We start from the raw sequence: 22,201 nt of genomic DNA, 5'->3' as shown, positions 1-22,201 counted from the left end.
TCCTGATCTGCCTTTTCCAGCATTGATATAGTTCTACACTATGCTCCTATTCTATTGAATCTATCCAATTTTTAACGTCGACGTTTTTAACCTGTCGTTTAATGCTCTTTCTTTCTCCTTCCTCGTCTCTGGAAAACTTACTGGCCAGCTTTCTAGTTCGTTTCCGCCACTGTGTGTCAACGCTCTTTCTGTACAGGTATTTAAATGACTTAGCTGCCCACCTGTTATCATCCAATTTCCTCAGGCGTTCTTCGTATAGTACTTTATTCTGAGCTTCCCGTGCTTCGAACGTTGCCCAGCCTATATCCCCCTGTACTGCCTCGTTTGTGGTTTTCCCGTGGGCACCTAGTGCTAATCTTCCGACAGTTCTCTGATTTCCTTCTAATCGCGACTGAACTTAAGCCCTTAAGCATAGAACTGCATTCCCGAAAGTAAGCCCCGGCCCCATTATTCCTTTCCAAATACCCCTGAGGACTTCATACCTGTTGTACCCCCACAATGCCCTATGTTTCATTATCCCGGCACCTCTTCGCCCTTTTGCTATGAGAGACTGTTCGTGCTTTTCCGTGTACATATGCCCGCTGTTTGCCCATACCCCGAGATATTTGTATTCCGTCACTCGGGGTATTTCATGGCCTTGTATTGTAAGCTCCTGATCAGTTGTGCCGTTGAAAACCATCACACCTGACTTAGTTGCGCTAAAACTGAAACCTAGACTGTCTCCTTCGTTTTTTCTCTATATGTAGTGCCGTCTAGCGGCTGCAACTGCAATTAACATAAATAGCTGAGTTTAGCCCGAAAAGATGGTGCTACACATACGCACCAGCGTTTGTTTCGAGGAATCATTTCTAGAGAAGAAAATAAATCAGTCTCGAAACTTTACGGACAGAGGTTGTAATATCTCGTTCAGGCGCGTCCGAGCCGCGGACTTAGTCTGAGTCGGGCCTAGGAGGTGCCGCAGCAGAAGCCACGATTTCCTATTTCCTACTTGTCCGTTTAATCCGTGACATATCTGCCACCACTGTAGCCTGTTGAGCTCAATGACATGATCTTAAATCTCCATTTCCAAGATGAAAATGTGGAGTCTAAGCCTTCTATTATGCTTGCCCGACTTCCACCTGCCCAATAGGGTTGCGTGCGCCTGCCACATATGCATGAGCCTTTTGTCTGCCGCAGGGTGTTCTTCGGTGGTGCCCAACTGTCCGGTGGAGCGCTCTATGTCTCGTTTGAGATCGCTTACCCAGATCGGTGATTCTACCACCTGCCCGCGTCTCTCTGATGGTGCGGAATCTATCCAAATCGGTAATTTTTACCGGGGTCGTTCTGCGTTTGTGTTGCGCCGTGTCGAAGGTAACAGAGACCACATAGTGGTCGCTGCCCTAATGGCACTCTAGTATTGAGCCACTCAGCCCTCTGAACGCTCCTTCCTCGTCAACGTGAGGTCCGGGCTCGTATCTTTAACGCTATTGCCTATACGGGTTGGTTGTTGCGGGTAGTTCAAGATGATTAAGCCCAGGTCTTCAATGATTTCCCAGCTTCGCGCCCTTCAGGTCGCCGTTAAGACATCCCCACGCCGGATGGCGCGCGTTGAAGTCCCTAGAGACGACAAGCTGCGCCCTATCCGCAAGCTTTACCGCACGCCTGAGGAGGCCAGGGACGCCCGAGCTCCTGTCCTTAGAGGAGCTGTATACGTTAAGGATGAAGACATTTGGTTCCGATTTTTTTCTACGAGCCACCTCTACTAGCGTGTAATCCGCTTTGGCGCCTTCTATCTCATGCTGGATCGCTGTGATATTCATGTAACTAGAATGGTGGTGAGTAAATCCCGCTTCTTTGCCACGCCTAATTGATGATGTGCTTTATAATAGGCTAGAGAAACTAGCCCCCTGTTTCCTTGGAGTGCTATAATATCAGGTTTCATCTCGACATTTTGAAAGTGCAGGTGCAGGTGGCCCTTCTTTCCAAACCCCCTGCTGTTCCATTGCTACACCCCAATTTCTTGTGGGCGTTTGTTCTGACAAATGAGCTTATCAAATCTTCCGTTCATGTACACAACTCAGTGCTCCAGTTTAGTCTCCACGGCGGTGATCCTGGATTCTAGCCGATTTTCGAGAGCATTTATTTTACCGCCGTCTTGAGCGTCCATGCGCTCTTTCAGCTGCGTCAAGAGGTCTGAACTAGTCTAGAAAGTGGTCCTGTTCTCCTCCGAGGGAACCTGCCTCCTCTTCGGCTCGTTCTGCTGAACCTCTTGTTTATCGAGAGAGGCCTGCCCTGTGTTCACTGCTTCGGTGTCCATCGCATCGTGGGCGTTGCGTTCTTAGTCGCTTTTGGTGCCTGTACTGGCACGTCTGCCACCGCTTTTGCGCCCGATTTTTGTTTTCGCTTGTTGCGTTCCTTAATCTGGGACTGCAGATCTAGTATGATATTAGACATATCCCGCACTTCTTTACGAAGAGCTGCTATTTCCTCCTCCTGTTTCCACCCGACCGACTTGCGGCCGACAGATGGGGTTCTCTCCCGGCTGGATCTTTTCTTTCTCCGGGTGTTGCGGCCTCTTGACGAGGACCCTCCACGGTCATCTTTCAGAGGCGGGAAGGAGGATGAACGACTCCTGTACCCGTTCTCCGGCTGGTGCTTGTCCCGGGGTCCAGGCCTGCCTCGCTCATCCGCTCGATTATCCGTCCCTTGCTTCACATCGGTGTCAACGCTACTCCAGTACTTGCGCTTGATGAAACGTTACTTGCAGTTTCTGCTACCGGTGGTGTGGCCCCCGGTGCATATGATGCACTTAGCTACGTCCCTTCCGGCGGGAGTAGATGCTCCCCGCCACAACGGTGACACAGGTTCGGGCGAGTAACGGGCACACATCTGTCCGAAACCCCATTTTCCGGCAGTTATAACATTGTAACATATAATAAGGAGTCTAAAATAAAATTATGAAGGAAAGAGGAGTGAAGAAGATGACGTGGATTAACCGGAGAATAAACAAGATGAAGAAGAAGCATTCGGTGAGGGGGAGAGAGATGATTGGTGGAGAAGCATTCGGTGAGGTGGACTGAGATGATTGGTGGAGAAGGAGAAGACGACGACAAGGCTTACGTGGACTAACGCCAAGGCTATAAAAGGGCGAGGGAGAGTGAGGCACGGAGGGAAAGAACAGTGAAGCGGAGGCTCCGGTGGGTGAGGGACGCTAAAGCTGGAAGAGAGCGACGCCGGCTACTGCTCCGGTGAGCTCGCGTTCTACGGCTTCGCATCGTGGACTTCCTGCCATGCCTGAGATCGTTCTGAAGAGTCAGCGGAGGAAGATACCACCTGCTACGCCCAGGGGTGTCTCCAGCGTTGTTGCCACACATCCGGGTGGTGCCCCAACGCCAACAATACCGGTATCACCTCCACGAGAGCTTGGACCGGGAGCTTATATTACGTAGCCACCGACGGCTCCAGCGACGCCAGCCCAAGCACGTCGAACGCCGCCTCGACGCCGGCTACTAGATTCATACAACGCCAAAGCCGCACCGAACCAACCGTGAGCACGAACGCCGACCGATACCAGTTGAACGCTAGTAGTAGACTCTGGTAGCAGTGTGCCCGGGTCGTGTGTATTTATAGTCTGTGTTTTGTGTTAGTTTTTTGTGACGATTTCCCAAGGCAGCAGACGCCAAGGACACCGCAGGCGCCTTCTCAGCGGCACCCAGCTGCACGGGGGAAAGGGAAAAGATAATAAACGCTCCCCCGCTTTTCAAGGAGAGGGGGCAGTCTGACTCCCGCCAGCAACGTGTACTGTCGTTTTACGGGGCGCTCTTCCCCCGCCCTCGTTAGGGAACGTCGGTGACCCGTTGCGGCATTCGCTTCTATGCTCACCCCCTTACAATACTATAACAGTTTTGTTATTTTTGTGTTCCAGTGTGTGTGACACGTATGGTGTATTAAATGTGTGTTTGTGTGGGTACACCTGTCGCCTAGTTCATTCTTTCGGTCCGAATGTTCTCCGGGGAGATACGTGACAAAGATAAGTGGCGAGCCTGTGCCAGGATTCATTTCTCCTTGTTTCTTTTTTGCTTCGTCTCGGATCTTTCCGATCTTTCGACGGCAGAAAGTATGGATTTGGCAAAAACGTTAGAACTGGCGCTCAAGCTAGGGTTAAGCAAGGAAGAGGCGATGCGTCCCTATTACGAGGAGGGAAAGAGGAAGAAAGAGCCAGATAGGCAGAGAGAGGAAAGGGCGCAAGCACGCGCAGACACTCGCGAAGCAGAAGAGCGTTAAGATAAAGAACACGCGAGGCAGGAGAGCGAGAGCCTAGGAGGCCTCGCGAAGCAGAACAGGAAAAAAGAAAGATAGAACGGGAGAAGGAGTTTCTTGTGTGGAAACAGGCGCATTTCGCGGCAGGATATCAGGACATCACGGACAGTGATCAGCGTTCCTTAGCGGGTGGAGAATCTCCTAGACCGGCCAGAATGTGTACAAGGAAGCTGGAAGGGAATGCATATTTAGTTCAGGAAGGCGGGTACCACAGCTGGTTTTATCGAAAGATATACGAGAGACCGTGCTACGCTTAGGACATGACGCCATTATGGCCGGACACCAGGGGATTCAAAAAATGGTGTCTAGGATCACCGAGTTCTTTTGGCCGGGTGTTCAGAGTGACGTTAAGCGCTTTATTCGCTCATGTGACGTGCGCCGGCGCACATTTCCGAAGGGAAGACTTGGTCCCGTACCTTTGGGCAAGATGCCAGCCATCGACCTACCGTTTCAGCGAGTGGCTATTGTCATTGTGGGGCCAGTCTCTCCAGTATTCGCCAAAGGCAATAGATATGTGCTGACTCTGGTTGACTTGGCCACTCGTTATCCTGACGCGATTCCACTGAGAAATATTGACAGTATCCAAGTGGCGGAGCGTCTTGTGGAAATGTCTTCGCGTTATTGGTTCCCGAGGGAAGTTTTGAGTAACTGGGTGTCGAACTTCACATCGGAACTAATGAAGGAGGTTAACCGCCTTTTGTCAGTAAGACAGTTACTGACCACGCCTTACCATCCCATGTGTAATGGGCTTGTAGAGCGGTTCAACGGCACCCTCAAAAACATGATCAAGAAAATGTGCCAGGAGAGACCCACTGATTGGGATAGATATCTCCCAGCTTTTTTGTTCGCATACCGCGAAGTACCGCAAACGAGTCTTGGTTTCTCGCCCTTTGAGATGTTGTATAGGAGAACCGTTAGAGGTCCACTTACAATACTCAAGGAGCTGTGGGCTAATAAGGAGATTGCATCGGATTTCAAGACAACATACACATACGTTCTTGAGTTGCGAGACAAGCTGGAAGAAACATGCAGGCTTGCACATCAAGGCCTGGAAAAGGCGCGTGAACGCCATAAGGGATATTATGAAAAGAAAGCCATTCACAGGAATCTGAATCCGGGCGACAGGGTTCTCGTCCTGCTACCCACGGATCATAATAAGTTACTGATGCAATGGAAGGGCCCGTACCTTGTGACGCGTAAGAAAAAGGACATGGATTATGAGTTATGGATAGTTGACACTAAGAAGGATTTCCATGCAAATATGTTCAAGAACTAAGAAGAAAGGGGTGCCGTACAGTGCGCCCCCAAGGTAGCATGCTCGTTAGTAGCCGAGGAGACATGTTGTCGAGTTGGACACATGCAGTGGGAAGAAAACTGTAGGATAGGATAAGGTGCTAATAAACCCCAGTGTGAATGAAGACCGAAGGTCACAGATAAAGGCCCTACTCCAAAGCAAAGGGGGTGTGTTTTCGGATGTGCCGGGCAAAACGGATGCCATATGTTAGAGACTAGATCTCTCTACAGATAGACCAATCAGCGTGAAGCAATACCCACTACCTTTGGCATTTCAAGAATCAATTGAAAATGAGGAGAGGGATATGTTGGAGCTTGGTGTGATTGAGAGGTCGGGGTCAGCATACAATGCGCCTCTCGTAGTTGTAAAAAACCCGATGGTACTAACCGACTGTGTGTAGATTTTCGTCTGTGGAGCAGTTGGCGCACTCTTTGATACAGTTTGGAAATTTTAAAAAAATCCAGACTTGGACAGCAATCCCAATCTGACATATGAGCGCTGGGGGGGCAACCCTTCATAGCCACAGCCCCCTCTACCAGAAATCGCTGGTTGAGAGGGGCCGCATTATGATGGCGACCAATGGGTTCGGCTACTGAACCCACCCAGTATTTATCTTCTTAACGAATGTTTTTCTTCCTCCGAACGAACGAACGAACGAACGAACGCGCAGCAAGCCGCAAGCTTCGTGGTGAACACGCCTTGGATGCGCGCTGCGTTGTTCGCCGCTCACCACGTGATTCCTGCGTCCCCACACGGCCCCACTGCGCCCGAACGATACGAGCGGGAGGCGCTGCAGTCGCACGCTATCTGTTGGGGCAGTGACGTACATTGCGAGGAGGAGGAGGAGGAGTGGGTTTAGTGGGCGCCGCCTCATGGCGTTACGTGCGCGCCAAGCAAAGAGGAAAAATAGCGGGAACATACTTTCCTGCTGCTTAACTGCGACTTCTGTAATTTCCATGCTCATAAATACTAATATACACCACAGTACATGTCTCTAAAGCAGCCCTTCTAAAACAACACTGTATTCACTGGACGAGTCTTTGTTCATTCCAAAACATCGGGCTGGCGTTGCAGAGAGCAATAAAGAAATAAAAGCTGGCGTGGAAGAGTGGTTAGCGTGCTCGTCTCGCACTCCGCAGGCCCTGGTTCGATACCCCAACTCTACCGATTTCCCACAAGGTTTTTATTTGAAAATTAGTATTTGCTGACGGAAATGGCGCAGTATCTGTCTCATATATCGGCGGACACCTCAACCGCGGCGTAAGGGAAGGGATAAAGGAAGGAGTGAAAGGGTAAAGGAAGAAAGAGGTGCAGTACTGGAAGGCTCCGGAGTAATTTCAACCGCCTGGGGATTTTAAAGTGCACTTCCCAGCACACGGTCGCCTTAGCGTTTCGCCTCCATCGAAACACGGCCGCCGCGGTCGGGGTCGAACCCGGAATCTCCGTATCAGTAGCCGAGGGCCCTTAGCACTGAGCCACCGCGGCGGGTATTATTTATCAATGCTTCTCGAATTTTTCGATCACCGCCAACACCGCCGACGCCCGACGGCGACACCGGCTTTTCTACGACACGGCGTCATAACGCTGTCGTGTTGAAATGAATGTGGATTAGCTCACCTAATCTATTGAAAGCGAAAGCTGTTGGCGTTCATTGTGTGCATTGACGTTGGCGTTGACAACGTACAAGACGCCGATGATTATGAAGAAAGGAAGGGCACATAGAATACCCGCCGCGGTGGATGGATGGATGTAAAAACTTTTAGCAAAAGCATTCTAGGCCCGCAGCCCTCCTGGGTCTCCGCACGACCCCACTCGCAGCCTAAACGTTCATGTGGCGGTGCCTCAGTGGTGAAGGCGCTCGGCTACTGATCGGGAGTACACGGGTGGGAACCCGGCCGCGGCGGCCGCGTTTCGATGGAGGCGAAACGCTAAGGCATCTGACTGTTGTACAATGTCAGAGCGCGTTAGAGATCCCCAGGTGGTCGAAATTATTCCCGAGCCCTCCACTATGGCACCTCTTTCTTCCTTTCACTCCCTCTTTTATTCCTCCCCTTACGGGGCGTGGGGTTTAGGTGTCCGCTGATATGTGAGACAGATACTGCGCAATTTCCTTTCCCCAAAAACCAATTTTAAATTTCAAGGGCTCATAACGCTCCCTGGGTCAATGGACGCCTCAATCGCGCTTTGAGGTACGTGGCGATAGTGCGAAAGAGAGGGGGAGATGTGGGTGGCATGCATTAGCGCTTGCCAACGTTGTGGCCGACACGTGGCGCTGCAGCAATCGGCTGCAGCGTTCATTGGTTGACCAACCTTTCGCGATCAACCATTAACTGCTACCTGCCAGAGTGGCAGAGTGGGCGGGCTGAAAATTTAAAATTGATTTTGAGGAAATGAAATGCCGCAGTAAATGACTCACCTATCGCAGTGGACACACTAACCGCGCCGTAAGGAAAGAATAAGAATGGATAAAGGAGGGAGTGAGAGAACGAAGGCAGGAAGAGCTACCGCAGTAGAGGTCTCAGGAATAATTTCGGCCACCTGGGGATCTTTAACGTGCACTGACGTCACACAGGACACGGACGCCTTTTGCGTTTCGCCTCCATCGAAATGCGGCCGCCGCGGTCGGTTTCGAACCCTGGTACTCCGGATCAGCAGCCCAGCGCTCTAACCAATGAGCCACCGCTGCGGGTACACAAGCCCGAAGCTTCTTAGCGTCTTCAGACCTGAACTCACCTTTCGGCCTTTCCTTGGGACATACGCAGTAGTAAGGCCACCTCCCTGCCCCAAAGGAGCCCTGGCCGACAGGAACGCAGTTGCAGCCACGCTCGATAGCCTCCCTCGGCACACCGCGTCTCAACTCAGGTTTCTTCACTGCCCTGCTCTCTGCGGAACGAAGGGAGCCAAGTTTACTCCAATATGCGCTGCCATTCGGCTAAGCACTGCCCTCAGCACTTTCCAAAGCATTCAACTGTCTTGGTGCTGGATTACAAACTGTGCTACAGTATCTATTCCACGCGCACATGAGCGCAGACGAGCGCGCCAGCATCTATTTAACTGTGCGGCTCCGGCAAGAAGCTTGTGTGCGCATTGGTTAGATGCATAAGAAACATTGGCTTACTGGGAGCAGAATGTTATAAGCAGCGACGTGGCAGAGCGGCCTGGCTGCGACATTTAGGGCAATGACAAAAGAACGAATGCGGCTCACCTTACAGATTACAACCTGGCACACAGCTCACAGATGGACCAGGAATATTTATAAAACGCATACGTTTATTCCTCATCGCCGTGGTGTGTACATGCAGACCGCATTCATTGCTGTCTTTCTCACGCTTTCCGGCAACGTACGTCCTTTCACTTCTATTACATCATCAGTCTTCAAAACTTTATAAGTCGAGCGGGCGCTGGCACGGGCGTGAAACGAAAGAGGAGGAATGTGCATTATGTCAAATAAAAAGCAGTTGAAATGCTTTTCGGACCTTAGCATGTTGTCTTGCATCGTCGTTAATGACATATATTTCTCGGGTCTGAGTGTTATCCTTAAGCCGCACGGAAAAAGCTTGCAGCCTTAAAGATGCCCTGAAAGGGGCTGTCAGTTTAAGGGCTGTATTTCTGGAATGTTAAAGATGCCGATTCACGAATATCCTCCAGCAAAAATTTTTTATTGTGTTTTGTAGGAGATATAATTTGTAGTAATAATATGGAGCTCAGCGTTTACGCGCCGTCAGCTTTCATCTCGTCGCTTTTTGCACGCTCAAAGGTCGTCGCTCATCCGCCGGCCTCACTGCGGGACTTCCCCGATGGGCGGAGCTTCCTGGCCCACCCGAGTGACGCTGCTTACTGGCAACGGTCATGGTAGCTGCGTAACGCCTCAAAGAATCTAACAAATAGCCACGTCTTAATAGAACTGCCCAGGAGCTTGCGACGGAGGAGGGCGCGAGCATGACAAACTCGCTGGAGAGGACAAGAATTGCGCGTGCGATTTTGCGTTCTGTCCTGCGTGTGAAAGTGTATTATTTGGCTCAAGGTTCCTGAGGAGTGAACGTAGTCATTAAAGTTTACGTACTCTCGTCACAAGGTGTTTCAGAGCCTTTTTAGATCTAAGGACCTTTTCCCTGTGGCCTTGCGACGTGCACCCTGCCACCTTAAAAATATGCAGCCTTCTCTAATGGATCTAGTTACCTAATTACACGCCTATGTCATTGTCAATACGTATTAAAATGAAAAATTACCAATAATACTATGCTCATGCGCGCAAAACCAAGAAAATGTTTCGTTCTTTGCAGTAGGATGCTAATTTATACAAAGCACCCAATTAGGTAAGCTGATCAGAGCACCGCTACTGGTACGCAGTCCTTAAAAATTTAATTACGTGGGAGCACACGAGCACTCCGACTCCCAATTTGAATTTAAGCACGTAGGAAGCCACGCCGGGTTTTCAGATGCAACTGCTATATTTAAGCCATTTCCACTTAGTACCGGAGCTATATCTTTTCGGGATTCAGAGGGTGACATGACGCGCTGACGCTGCGATCGTGCATTTGCCACCAATGCATGTGAACCATGCGTGAAAACGATGCCACGAATTCAATGACTGCTGTGAACGCGAACTTAACCCGAGCTCTCAGCGCTGAACTTTTATGTATTTAATATTTATTTATTTTGCGTGAAAGGGACGAAACGCCTCAAACACGATTGCAACCTACGACACGATTGCAACCTACGAAGTGGGTATACTGTCCCACGAGCAAGTGATAACACAATAGCGGAAACTAATTCCGAAGGATCTGTCGTATTTTATTTAGTCACCCAAAAACCTCGCGGAGTTTAACCACCTGAAAATTTTACCGCGGTTACCGTGTAGAATGCGACTGAAAATGCGTTACAAAATGAGCTCTATTGTTTTTATCGGTACTAGCTAGAGTTGGTTTTTGAGGATAGGAAATTTCGCGTTAATTGTCTCATATATGTAGGTGCACACCCGAACCGCGCCTTAAGGGAAGGGAGAAAGAAGGGAGTGAAAGAGAGAAAGAGGTGCCGTAGTGCAGGGCCCCGAGATAATTTCGACCACTTGGGGATCTTTCGCGTGCATTGACATGCACAGCACACAGGCGCCATTTGCGTTTCGCCTCCATAGAAACGCGGCCGCCGCGGTCGGGTTCGGACCCGGGTACTCCGTCTCAGTAGACAAGCGCCTTAACCACTCAGCCACCGCGGCGGGTATCGCGGACTCTGCCTGTGGGAAATCTGAAGCGCGTTTCTGAATTGTGGCATGCAGAAGCAAATTTATGTGATGCGCCACTCACCCAGCGTGCGGAGAAATGCGACAACCGTGACTGAGGCCAAGCACACGCAGATGAAGAAGGCCACCGTCGTAAAGATGGACTTCCGGTCCCAGGGTGTCGGCCTGTAGGCGCCGGCGGCAGGACAAGTAATACAATGATATGTACAGCATGGAAGTTTTTCAAAGTTCTATGTTTTTCGTTCTCGAAGTAATATTTTATAGCCGGAAACTTCACGTTACGCTGACGACTGAATGTGATTCAAATCAGCGATGTCATTAGTGACATGGTCGCCAAATATCATTTCTCGTGGTGTGTCCGGCCATGAACGTCGCGGGCTAATCAATCTCTACGAAGTCTGAAGACGGAAAGGACGCCCTGGCGACGGCTAATGTATCTCCTCGGTGGAAGGTACCAAGAGTCATGGTGTTGGAGGAGTGGTAAGAAGGTTCGCATTAATAAGTGCCCGGCGTCACTCTTTCCCCGCTAAAGATGGTGAAAGAGCTTGGATGGTAATGATACTGGCGCGGCTGAATTCGATTCCGCTGCGTTAGGCTCAGTTCCCAAACATCATATCCACGAAGCGACCGCGGGGTCTACTTTATGTACATATTTCTATTGTCTACTTTATGGAGCGTATTGTGTAGAGCTGTTAATTGATTACATGAATAATGGCCTCACGTACAGTTGTAATGTAAATTTTTCCAACCTGCTATTCTCTTAGTGCGATATAGTAATTTACCACTAAAATGCGGCAAATCTCAATACTTATTTCGTTCACCGCACGTGGTGAGCACACGCGAACGAATGCCTTGTATGAAATTGCAGAACATGGGCGACAAAGAATCCAGCCCAGGCTTTCGCAGCCAAGACAGTGTCTGTGCCGACACTGGGTTCAACCCCACCATGCCACTCCGGCTCCATGGCTGCTACCTGAGCAGCATGGATACCATCGTTTAGGCTTCCTATTCCCTGACCTTTGAGTGCCGTCGCGACAATAACAATTTGATTCTGCCTAAAAAGAACTGTTGACCCAAGTTCCACCGCAGTGCTTATAGAGAACTTAGCCATAATCATTCCTGCGCGGCCTCTGCAGCTGTGCACCGAAGCCTCCCCCACCCTCTCATATCCTGAGCGAATATTTCCCCTCAGATTATAACTGATAAAGAGCCGATATACTTACACTGTTATTATCTCTAGAAAAGTGTGAAAAAGTGAGATTCATTAGGAAGTTTAACACCTTCGAAAGAAATACCTCTAGACGGGTAACAATACGTTACATAGAAATCCTCTTGTGGAAACTGTGACGAAGTGTTTGAGTTTATAACAAGCCTATTTATCGAAGCATTAATCTGTCAACATTCACTTGTAAAAGAGTTCCTAAATCAGGCGAAGCCGTACACTAAACCAGCACAATCGAGAAAGGAGTGTCACTATATGGTGTTTAATATATTAGCAACACGGCCACTTTCAGAAAAGCCTACTTATGCTGAGCAGTACATAGGCAGGCCATCCCCGATGACCAACGAGAAGTCTCCTGAGGCGTTGCAGACACTCACTGCAGTGGCTAAATACTGGTGACGTTCTGTTTCTTGCCTTAACTCTGTGATCATAAGCAGAAGGCCAGCAGCCGCCAGTGCAATTCGAGGCAATCGAATCAAGCAGGAACACGATCCCAATGAGTTAGGCGAAGCCCATGGGCTGCTCAAATAATATTTGGGCTCCTGAAACATTATTATGGGCTGCTGAAACATTTATTTATTGCTGATCACAAAACATGCTTAGCGAGAAACGTTTTCGCATCTCCTCATCCCCCTATCCCCCTCTTTCTGGAGTGATGCTTTCGCCTGTAAAAGAAGTGCGCTTCCGTTATTCTGCTCGTTCGTCGTCCTCCTTCAGATAATCCCACTTGCCTATGTAGGGTCCTTGTTTCTAATGAGTGCCTCTTGTTGATGCCTGAACTCTCACCACCGAGCTGGTTTTCCCAAAATCCAACTTCCACAAATTCCCTAAATTCCCTCTTTCGTCATCCTGGGCCCCCTTCAATTCGACGTTTATCTCTCAATATTGTGTTTCATGCCCATTCCTTAAGCCCCTAGCTTCGTGAACATAGCAACTGGGTCTTGTCAAGCGTATCTTCGCTTCTTTGTTTTGCCCCTTAACTGCCCCGTACTCATTTCCTTTGTACGCAATCCATGCTGGTCACTCCTCGTACCCCTCTCAGTATACTCACCTCAGTCACATTAACCTTTTGTGATTCTTCTAATGCTCGAACAAACAGCTGCCATGGAGAGCCACTGTAGTCGAAGCAAAAGCGAAATTTCGTTTCTAAGTTTCAGGCGCGCGCCTGTCTGAAGCGAATCGTTTTTGTATTGGCTGGCACGGCCCAGTCACGCAGACGAAAGCTAAGTATGGTTTCGAAAGAGCACTGACGCCTCAGCTTCTTGATAAGCTGGGAACTGGCGGCCTAATGAAAGCAATGCGCACCCTGATGAAGCTTTTTCATCCAGTCTGAGAGCGGTGTGTTTAAGCGCTGAAACAAGCACGAAAATCGTTAGCACAGGCTCTCGGCATTCAGTCGGTGAGAACGATTCACCGCCGACCACAGTATGGCAGCCATACAGTCCAGCCAGAATGGAAATTTATAACATGGTGTAGATGGGCGTTTACACATTGTCTACTGAGCCTGCTATAAACGTTAAACCCACTGAAAATAAAATGATTGTACGCACTTCGTCCGTTCTCCTCCGACGAGAGGCTTCCTTGAAACATCGTCATTTTCTTCGCACCCGACCGCTGCTGAATTAGGAACTTCTTCACTTTGTAGTCATCACTGGGGAATAAAAACATAATACATGTACTTCTGGCGGCTCAGTTTTGCTTTATATCTAAAAAACCTATTTTAAAAAGGATACGAAGCCGGAAAGAACGAAAAGCTGTTTTAAGAAGCTCACACGCAATGGCCTATATGTTTAGTCCCGTCATTAGCCGAGCCGATCTTGCCTTTCCGCACAACCTGTTCGTCAAAGAGTGCTGTTTTAACGAGAAGGGACGGACGTTGCCGTAGCCGATAAAGGCTCTCTTCATAAATTAGCATCAGTTGCGGCAGCGACAAAGCCGCCGAGTCCTCGTGTCCGCGTTTCAAGGATAACCACCACACAGCCTCCGCGGGAGGCTAGTATATATTTCCTTGTCTTCGTTTCGGGACACTCTCTCGTGATCCCTTGTCCAGCACCCCCTAGGACCGAATTTGATAGGAAAAGACAACCTTGGGGAGCAGGAGCAAACACGGCTGCTACTGGCCCATTTGCAGTAAATAGGAACATATGCGCTCGTCGATGGCTTGCGGCCGGCTTCAAACCCAATGTTCCTAGAACCTTCTTCTCAGGTAGATGTGTAGTGACACAGAAGGGCGGCTGACTGCGCTAAAACGCCTGTTCCCTTCGGCTGCAAAATTGCGCAGTGACCATGTAAACGCCTAGCGACACTTAGCGATAGTGCTGTAGTGTCGCAGCTGCTCTCTGCCATTCATGATGGGTGAACAGCGCAACAAAGGCGGGACAAAGGCAAGACAAGCACTGTCCCGTCTTTGTTGCGCTGTTCACCCACCACGAATGCTTACCAACTCGCCCAAATTTCAGCTTTGCTCTCTGCCAGTTTACTACTACACTCGTTGTAGTAGTTTATTTTCTGAATTTATTACGTTGTATTCTCTTTCGTGAACTCATTTCAAAGTCCTTGCGTGCAAAGAAGGTAGCGTGTCCTCACCAGCTCTTGGAGGTCGCAGCGGCGGCCATTGTCGAGGTGTCCGCTGCTGTATGGTGCAGGCCTCTCCCAGCTAGTGTGAAGCCTTATCCTGTGATGCCACTCTGTGCAGGAGCCGGTGTTTCGCCTTTGCTGCTGGGCGTTTCTTCCCCTGCAGCCCGCCGGCTTATGCCGACCATTGTGCAAAAAGTTCAGCGGCACAAACGGTACCACTGCTCGACCCCTCCCGCACAAACACACGCACATTCCTACACGTTGCGCTCCTTTCTGCAGCTGTTGTGTGGCTTTTAATCATCGCCAATCCAGGCGTCCGCCTGCTGGCCGTCACACCTCTGTGCGCCGCTCCACAGTGTCTCTTTTTAGTAAACGCAGGAGATAGATGGACGCGCACAGCAGCCTGCCATGGGACCTCCGAGTGACGGCAGTTCATTGTAACCGAACGCAATAGCTGCATGCAACACCTTCACCGTGGCAAACGTGGAATGTCGGGCCAATCGCAGTCGACAACCGCGGTTAAGCGGGCTCATGCGCGTGAAAGAAACCGTTGCCAACGGCTGGGCCAGCCATACGTGACGCAGAACGCGAAGGCTTCGTGACCGCAGTAGCTGCGGCGTCATTCTAAGGTTGCTTGCAAATTCAGGAGGGAGACTTAAGCCCGAGTCGTAGTCCGGACTATCGCCTTTGCAGGGAAAGCTTTTCGGTGAGTTTTGCGCTTCAAGTAAAAGCTTAGCCGTTGCTTTTAGTGCGGTAGCTCTACTAGGCGCATTTTCCGATTTCAGGCATTCTTATACGTACGCACAGCACGCATGTCCCTGAATCCTGCTTTATGGCAAGCGTCCCACCCACCCACTTACCCACCCAATTGCCTATCAACCAGGCTGTGGGCAGCCGGCAAGGTTTGTGTACACCTGGCAGGCCTTCACCTGGGTGAAGGTTTTTCATTCAGGGGTTTACCCAGGTGTTTACCCAAAGCCCTTCTGCGTAAAGCCTCATGGTAGAGGCTTTTACGGGGAATGCCTTTATGACAAATGCCTTCCGGGACCTGCCAGGTATGTACACCTAGTAGGCATGCACCTGCGTGCAGGATTTTACAACCTTATTCAAGTCTTTTCACAGTCTTTTAGGATGCAGCCCTTCATGGCAAATTATTTTCTGTGGAAACCCGTATCGGTAGACTATCTTTAGGCCACAGGCGTTTATGTTAATTGCCTTTAGGTCAAATGCCTTTTGCACGTAAGGCTCTTAAGTGCCAATCGTAACTAGTGCTGCTGCACGATATTCTGTGCTTAGCCATACCAAATAGTCACCTATTTTTCATCGTGCGAGTCTCCTCAGAGTCATCACTGCGCAATCACCTGTGCCGTAAATATCTTATCGATACCTTCATCTGCAACTTATGCACCAGTGACTTACCGGTTGGGCAACTGTTTAAGCTACATTGAGCTATACAGTTCGTGTTACCTCGTGTAAACAAGTGGAGGGTGGGGATTAAGTTATGATTTGTGGGCGCTGCACTCGTCTGTCCGAGAATCAACCAATCACGTTATACCCAGCATCGACGCTTTCAGGAATAGTCGAAAAACCGTAAACTTCTTCAAAATCATTGCATCATATAAGAATGAATGGAGAAATATTGGCAACAAAACGGTTCATACTAGCGTTTATTTGCTAGAAAAATGCAAAAGGGATTTTCCGCCTCAGTTGGAGACTACCGCATAAACTTGTATCGTATGCTCTTCGGATACGTGGAGCGAAGTAGTCCACGTGGTGCGAATGAAGCCGTATTACTCCCGTTAGCCCCTTTCCACGAAGATACTCGTGTCGTTAACTTTCCGCCTTACGTATGTATATTCCCCTTCCGAGTCGATGCCTCTTGGAAGGAAGGGGGCAATGCCACACTGCTGACATTCTGCCGGCGCCACCTGGTAACTGAGCCGGTCTCCCAGCGCGTGGATGAACGTCTTCTTTTGTCTTCAATGAGCGCGGCAGTTCGGCAAGCCTTTCCCCTGTAAACAGCTGTACTTCCCGCGTCCTGCTATGTTTGTCGGTGACAATATATATTCTCTTCTCCGTATTGATGATGCTCTGCAAGGCCTACGAGTAGCGGAACTCCTTTCTCTCGATCCATTTCGGTATTCGTAATGCTCTTGCTACTTTCAACAGCATGATGGACATCATTCTGCGCTGCTTTAAATGAAAGTCGCGCCTCTGTTATCTCGACAACGTATTCTACCACCAGCAGCACCTCGCTACCTGTTGTGAACTGGTGTTCTCTTGCTAGCCTTTTGAACATTATTTTGGTTTCTCGCATGTTAATTTTTAGATCCACCGTAATATTTATATCCACCTAACTCATTGATCATGCTTTCCAGTTCATCTCCTGAGTGACGCAGCAAGGCAATGTCATCAGCGAATCGCAGGTTGTTAAGGTATTCTCTATTAACTCTTATCCCCAACTGTTCTCAACTGAGGCCTCGGAATACCTCTTGTAAACAGGCGGTGAATAGCATTAGCGAGATCGTGTTTTCCTGGCTAACGCCCGTTTACATTGCAATTTTATTGCTGATTTATGGAGGACTATGGCAGCTTTGCAGCTGCTATAGATATCTCAATATTTTCACATGAGACTATTTCGCACCCTGATTCCGCAAAGCCTGCATGACTGCTCAAGTTTCCAATGAGTCAAATGCTTTTTCGTAATCAATGAAGGCTATATATAGCGGTTGGTTATATTCTTAGGATTTCATTATCACTTGATTTATAGTGCGAATAAGAACAATTGTAGAATATCCTTTGTAAAAGCCTGCCTGATCATTTGGTTGATTGAAGACTAAGATTTACCACTCTATTATAGATTACCTTAATAAATACTTTGTAGGCAAATGGACAGTAAGCTGATCGGTCTAATTTTAAAGTCCGTGACTTCTCCTTTCGTATGAATTAAGATAACCTTAGCGTGTTTACAAGATTCTGGTACAGTGGAGTCATAAGGCATTGCGTATGCATGGTGGCTAGTTTTTCTAGCACGATCTTCCCACCATCCTTCAACAGGTCTCTTGGTGCCTGATCCTCTCCAGCTGCTTTTCCCTTTTTCGTTGCTTCTAAGGCTTTATTCACTTCCTCTTTTGCTACTCACGTGATGACGCATTGCTGCGCGCTACTGTCTTTCTCCTTAACGTACTGATTACATGGGCTACTGTATATATGTGTGTCAAACTATTCGGCTACTTTAACTATCTTATCCATATTGCTAATGACATTTCCCTCCTTGTCTCTGAACGCATACATTTGGATTTTACCCATGCCTAGTTTCGTCTTCACCGCTTATAGGCTACCTCCGTTCTTTAGAGCATTCTCGATTATCTCTATATTAAACTTCTTTATGTTGGCTACCCCTTGCGCGTATTTATTAACTTGAACAGCTGCACTAGTTCTATTCTGCCTGTAGAGTTAGACGCCTTCATGCTTTGGTGTTTCTTAATCAGATCTTTCGTCTCCTGAGAGAGCCTGCCGGTATCCTGTCGAATCATCCTACGGCCTACTTCTGCGGCGCGCTCCGTAATGATTGCAGTGAGATTATCGTTCATTGTTTCAACGTCAAGATCGTCTTCCTCAGTTAAAGCCGAATATCTGCTCTGTACCGAAATCCTGAACTAATCTACTTTCCCTCTTACCTCCAACTCGTTAATGACCTTCCGTTTAACCAGATTTTTTTTATTCCCTTTTTAAAGATACACTGATTCGAGGCCTTACCATTCTTTAGTCGCAATAACATTCTGTGGCGGCTCGAATCTCGGTGCCGCGCAGTTCCCCACCGGGTTTATAAAGAAAAAAAAACACTCCGCGTGCTGACTGAATTGCATAACCAGACCATGGGTGCAGCCCGATCTCGGTAACCAGAACCGGCAACGCGCGACCTCACCAGAACTCGATTGGGCTGCCCTGATGTAGTACTTGGCCACAACCTTCTACGAACATTCTTTCCACGCCGACCCGCAATGCGGCCACGTGGGAGTACTCAAGACGCACACTCGCAAATGTCTCCGGTACTACTTCCGCGGCATGTATAACTTCATCCTCAAGTACGCCCGCTCCTGCCCGTCCTGCCAACGCAGTAAGCAACTGCCTCATCCCACTGCTGGAGAGCTGTAGCCGCTATATTTTCCACCTCTCCCCTTCGGTCGTGTTGGCATAGATTTATACAGCCCTCTGCCGGATACCGCTGCTGGCAACCGCTGGGTCATTGTTGCCATTGATCACCTGACCAGATACGCCGAAACCGCCGCGCTCCCGGCTGCTACAGCTCGCAATGTGGCGTCCTTCAATTTGCAGCGATTCCTACTACGCTATGGTGCTTCTCGTAAACTCCTCAGTGACAGAGGACGCGTCTTGTCTGACGTCCTTAAAGCTTACTCCCCGAGTGCGATATAATTAATCGGACTTTTACAGCCTATTACCCGCAAACCAAATGGGCTAACCGACCGATGTAATCGCACTCTGGGCGTCATGCTGGCTATGTACGTTGCGGCCAACCACATGAACTAGGACCTCGTTCTACCGTGTGTTACGTACGCCTACAATAGTGCTACACAATCTACCACCGGCTTCACTCCATTTTTTTTTTGCTTTATGGCTGGCATCGATCCGCTCCCATCGACACAGTTCTCCCATACCGCCCAGCCTCATCTGAGTGCACAACTGTTTCTGAACTGCCTAGTACACATGACTGCCGCCAGAATGTGCGGTCGCTCACGGCAGACACTCAGGGACACTCAGACCAGAGACTGTTTCGCCGCACAAACGCTGACCTAAGCCCCCATTCATCACCGGCATCAGCCTGACTACGCCCACTGCAGGGCAATAGTCTCTTCCATGCCACTCCAATTAGCCCTCTCTTTTGCCAGCTGCGCCCACCGTATGCCCGCAAACTTCTTAATCTCATCCGCCCACCTGACTTTCTGCCGTCCCCTACTACACTTCCCTTCTCTTGGAGGCGCTGGAAGTGGTAAAGGAATACGCCTACTTAGGGCAAGTAGTGACCGCTGATCCGGATCATGAGTGGAAAATACCTAGAAGAATAAGAATGGGGTGGAGCGCGTATGGCACGTTCTCTATGATCATGAATGGCAATTTACCAATATCCCTCAAGAGAAAGGTATACAGCACTTGTATCTTACCGCTACTCACGTATGTGCCAGAAACGTGGAGGCTAACGGAAAGGTTTCAACTAAGGACAATGCAGCGAGCTATGGAAAGAAAAATCGCATATATGACGTTAGAGACCGAAAGCGGGCGGAGTGGGCGGGGGAACATACCTGGGTTGTTGACATCTTAGTCGAAATGAAGAGAAAGAAATGTGCTTGTGCAGAGCATGTATTGCGAAGCCCTCGTTACAACACGATTATTTAAATAGACAGCACAAGAGCGCCATGGTACCAAAAAGATTCGGTAAGCGCGGGTTGTGGCGAACAAGGTGAAACCTGTGCGCTAACGTTCGAGTTATGTGCACTGAAGAGTTTTGTGCAGGTGTCGACAAAAATTTTTAGGAACACTAAACTCTCAGAACAATATAGATTCCTTTGCATTGTGAACACCCGGCTGCAAATTGAAGGATGTAACCCGCAGATCCTTGCGCAGCCTGCACAATGCAAACATCATTGTCAAGCATCCCCACCTAAAAGCGAAGAAATTAAACTTTAAATGCTCATGCTTTCGGAAGACTAAATGGGGCACATAAATACCTTTTTAAGCATATACGGAATTCAAAATGTCCTTGAAGGGGCCAACCATGGGATCGTTTGCTAAAATTTCGTTCAGATCGCATTTAGTCGTCTAGCTAACGAAGATGTTTTGTGGCGGGCTCTCTGCCAGCAACATTTCAGCTTCTTAGTACGCCGCTAAGAAGGATAGATTCATCGTGAAAGGCACTAATGAGGGCTGAAAACTGCCTTTCGGCTTCACGGTATTAAGTGCTCCATAACACTCATTAGACAACCTGGTCTTAAGGGCGCAACCATTCGATTCTATTACATATTGCACAGATATTAAAGAAAAGCACAAAGCGCGAGTATGTACAAGAGAGAGCAGGATAGCTGAGATATCTCTCACCCTTGCTTCTCACGAAAGTCATATAGGGACAATATAAAGATATTGTCGCTCTGTGCACGTGAACATTAAGCCCGCCTTTACTCATCAAGGAGAAAGCACGAGACATCTCTTAAATATAACCGATGTTTTCTGACTCCCGAACGGAACTTGCCTGCTTTGTGTTAATACTGCACGTATGAAATTCGAGGAAAGGTGCTGGGCAAGTACAAGGAGAGTCAGAAGAAGAAGCTCATGGGTTGCTGGCGTTCTCAAGAAGGCTGAAGTGAACACAACTGCCTGAAATGCACGATGATCTAGGCTGACATGTACGCTCCATTTGCTGTCAGCAATGCCAAGCGAGTAGCTCTCCAATAACCGCCACAATTAACTAATTCCCCGCAAAAATGGATATCATAAACGTGTTTTGTTGAGGAATGTTGCCACGAAACTTGTAACGCTTAACATTGCTGTAAAAATGGAATGGTTTTCCACTGAGCTCTCAATCTAAACGCATGGTTAATGGCATAGTTATACGAATAGTTAATGGCAGGCCTCGGCAAAGCCTATCTAGAAAGCGATAAACTTCCATTCAGTAGTGAAGTTAATTGCTTTTTGTACAATTTAACAGGTACCCACAGAAATGGCCTCCTTTCATACGATAAGTAAGTAATTCTATGCTTCATTCAGCAGGGTAGAGAGCAGAAGTCCAAGGACTAAATAAATAAAGAACAAACAAAGTCATGCACACGCTCAATTCATGCCCCAAAGTCGGTTGTGACACAAAAGAGTCAGTGAAAATATCGAGACAGATATACTTAATCGCAAAATACACTCGACACAAGTAAAAAAAGAAAGCTGTATTATGAAATAACCTCATGCGGTTTTATCACACATTTAACAGAGGAGTGACATGCAAGTGTCCTTCATTTTTGCAAATTCATGCATTTGCTCATAGATGTCATTCAATATCAATCAAATTGTATGACAATTGCAAGAGATAATATGACAATTATATGAGATAGCCTGTATCAGGTTATTGTATCATACAGCTTTTTTCAGTAGGGATAGAGGCGTAAGAGCGGCCTTTTGCGGTTAATTTTGTGTCCCTAGCGTTAGTCGCTAACTGGTTTAGAGCAAAACTCTGTTGAAAAAACATTGAGGTCCTTTTGTGAATTTTCTCTTTGATGACTGGTAGCGACGGGCCGTTGGTGTGAGAAATTTTCTGCTTCCCTGGAAGTTGCGAAGTCATTTCTCACCAAGGCCGCGATATATGAGTTCGCAGTTGAACCAGACTCAAAGTCAAGTGCTGCCTAGGCGGAGATGTTCGGGCAGTCCAGAGTAGGGTCGACGACGAGGATCGAGACCGACGCTTCACTGCAAGCCAGTTCCCCCCGTGCGGGCGTGTTCCATTTTGTGAGGGTAACAACAACAACAACAACAACAACAAGAGTTTGTACAGCTGCGACGATAACGTCTG

General features: G+C 48.6%; 1 protein-coding gene across 1 annotated transcript in view; it reads right to left on the bottom strand.

Moving 5' to 3' along the window:
• LOC144133624 (uncharacterized) overlaps positions 1-14,669 on the bottom strand; it is a 44,083-nt gene extending 29,414 nt beyond the window's left edge. Inside the window, exons 1-5 of the mRNA XM_077666804.1 lie at positions 14,641-14,669; positions 13,605-13,705; positions 12,056-12,068; positions 10,897-10,997; positions 8,327-8,476 (exon numbers count right to left, since the gene is read on the bottom strand). Of these exons, the coding sequence (XP_077522930.1) occupies positions 8,327-8,476; positions 10,897-10,997; positions 12,056-12,068; positions 13,605-13,705; positions 14,641-14,669 (394 nt within the window). The remainder of the gene's footprint in view (positions 1-8,326; positions 8,477-10,896; positions 10,998-12,055; positions 12,069-13,604; positions 13,706-14,640) is intronic.
• Between the last annotated feature and the right edge of the window lie 7,532 nt (positions 14,670-22,201).

Source organism: Amblyomma americanum, chromosome 5 (genome assembly GCF_052857255.1).
Source record: "Amblyomma americanum isolate KBUSLIRL-KWMA chromosome 5, ASM5285725v1, whole genome shotgun sequence".
NCBI classification, from domain to species: Eukaryota; Metazoa; Arthropoda; class Arachnida; order Ixodida; family Ixodidae; genus Amblyomma; species Amblyomma americanum.
Note: the sequence above shows the minus strand (reverse complement) of the source record. Positions and strands in the feature narration are given on the sequence as shown.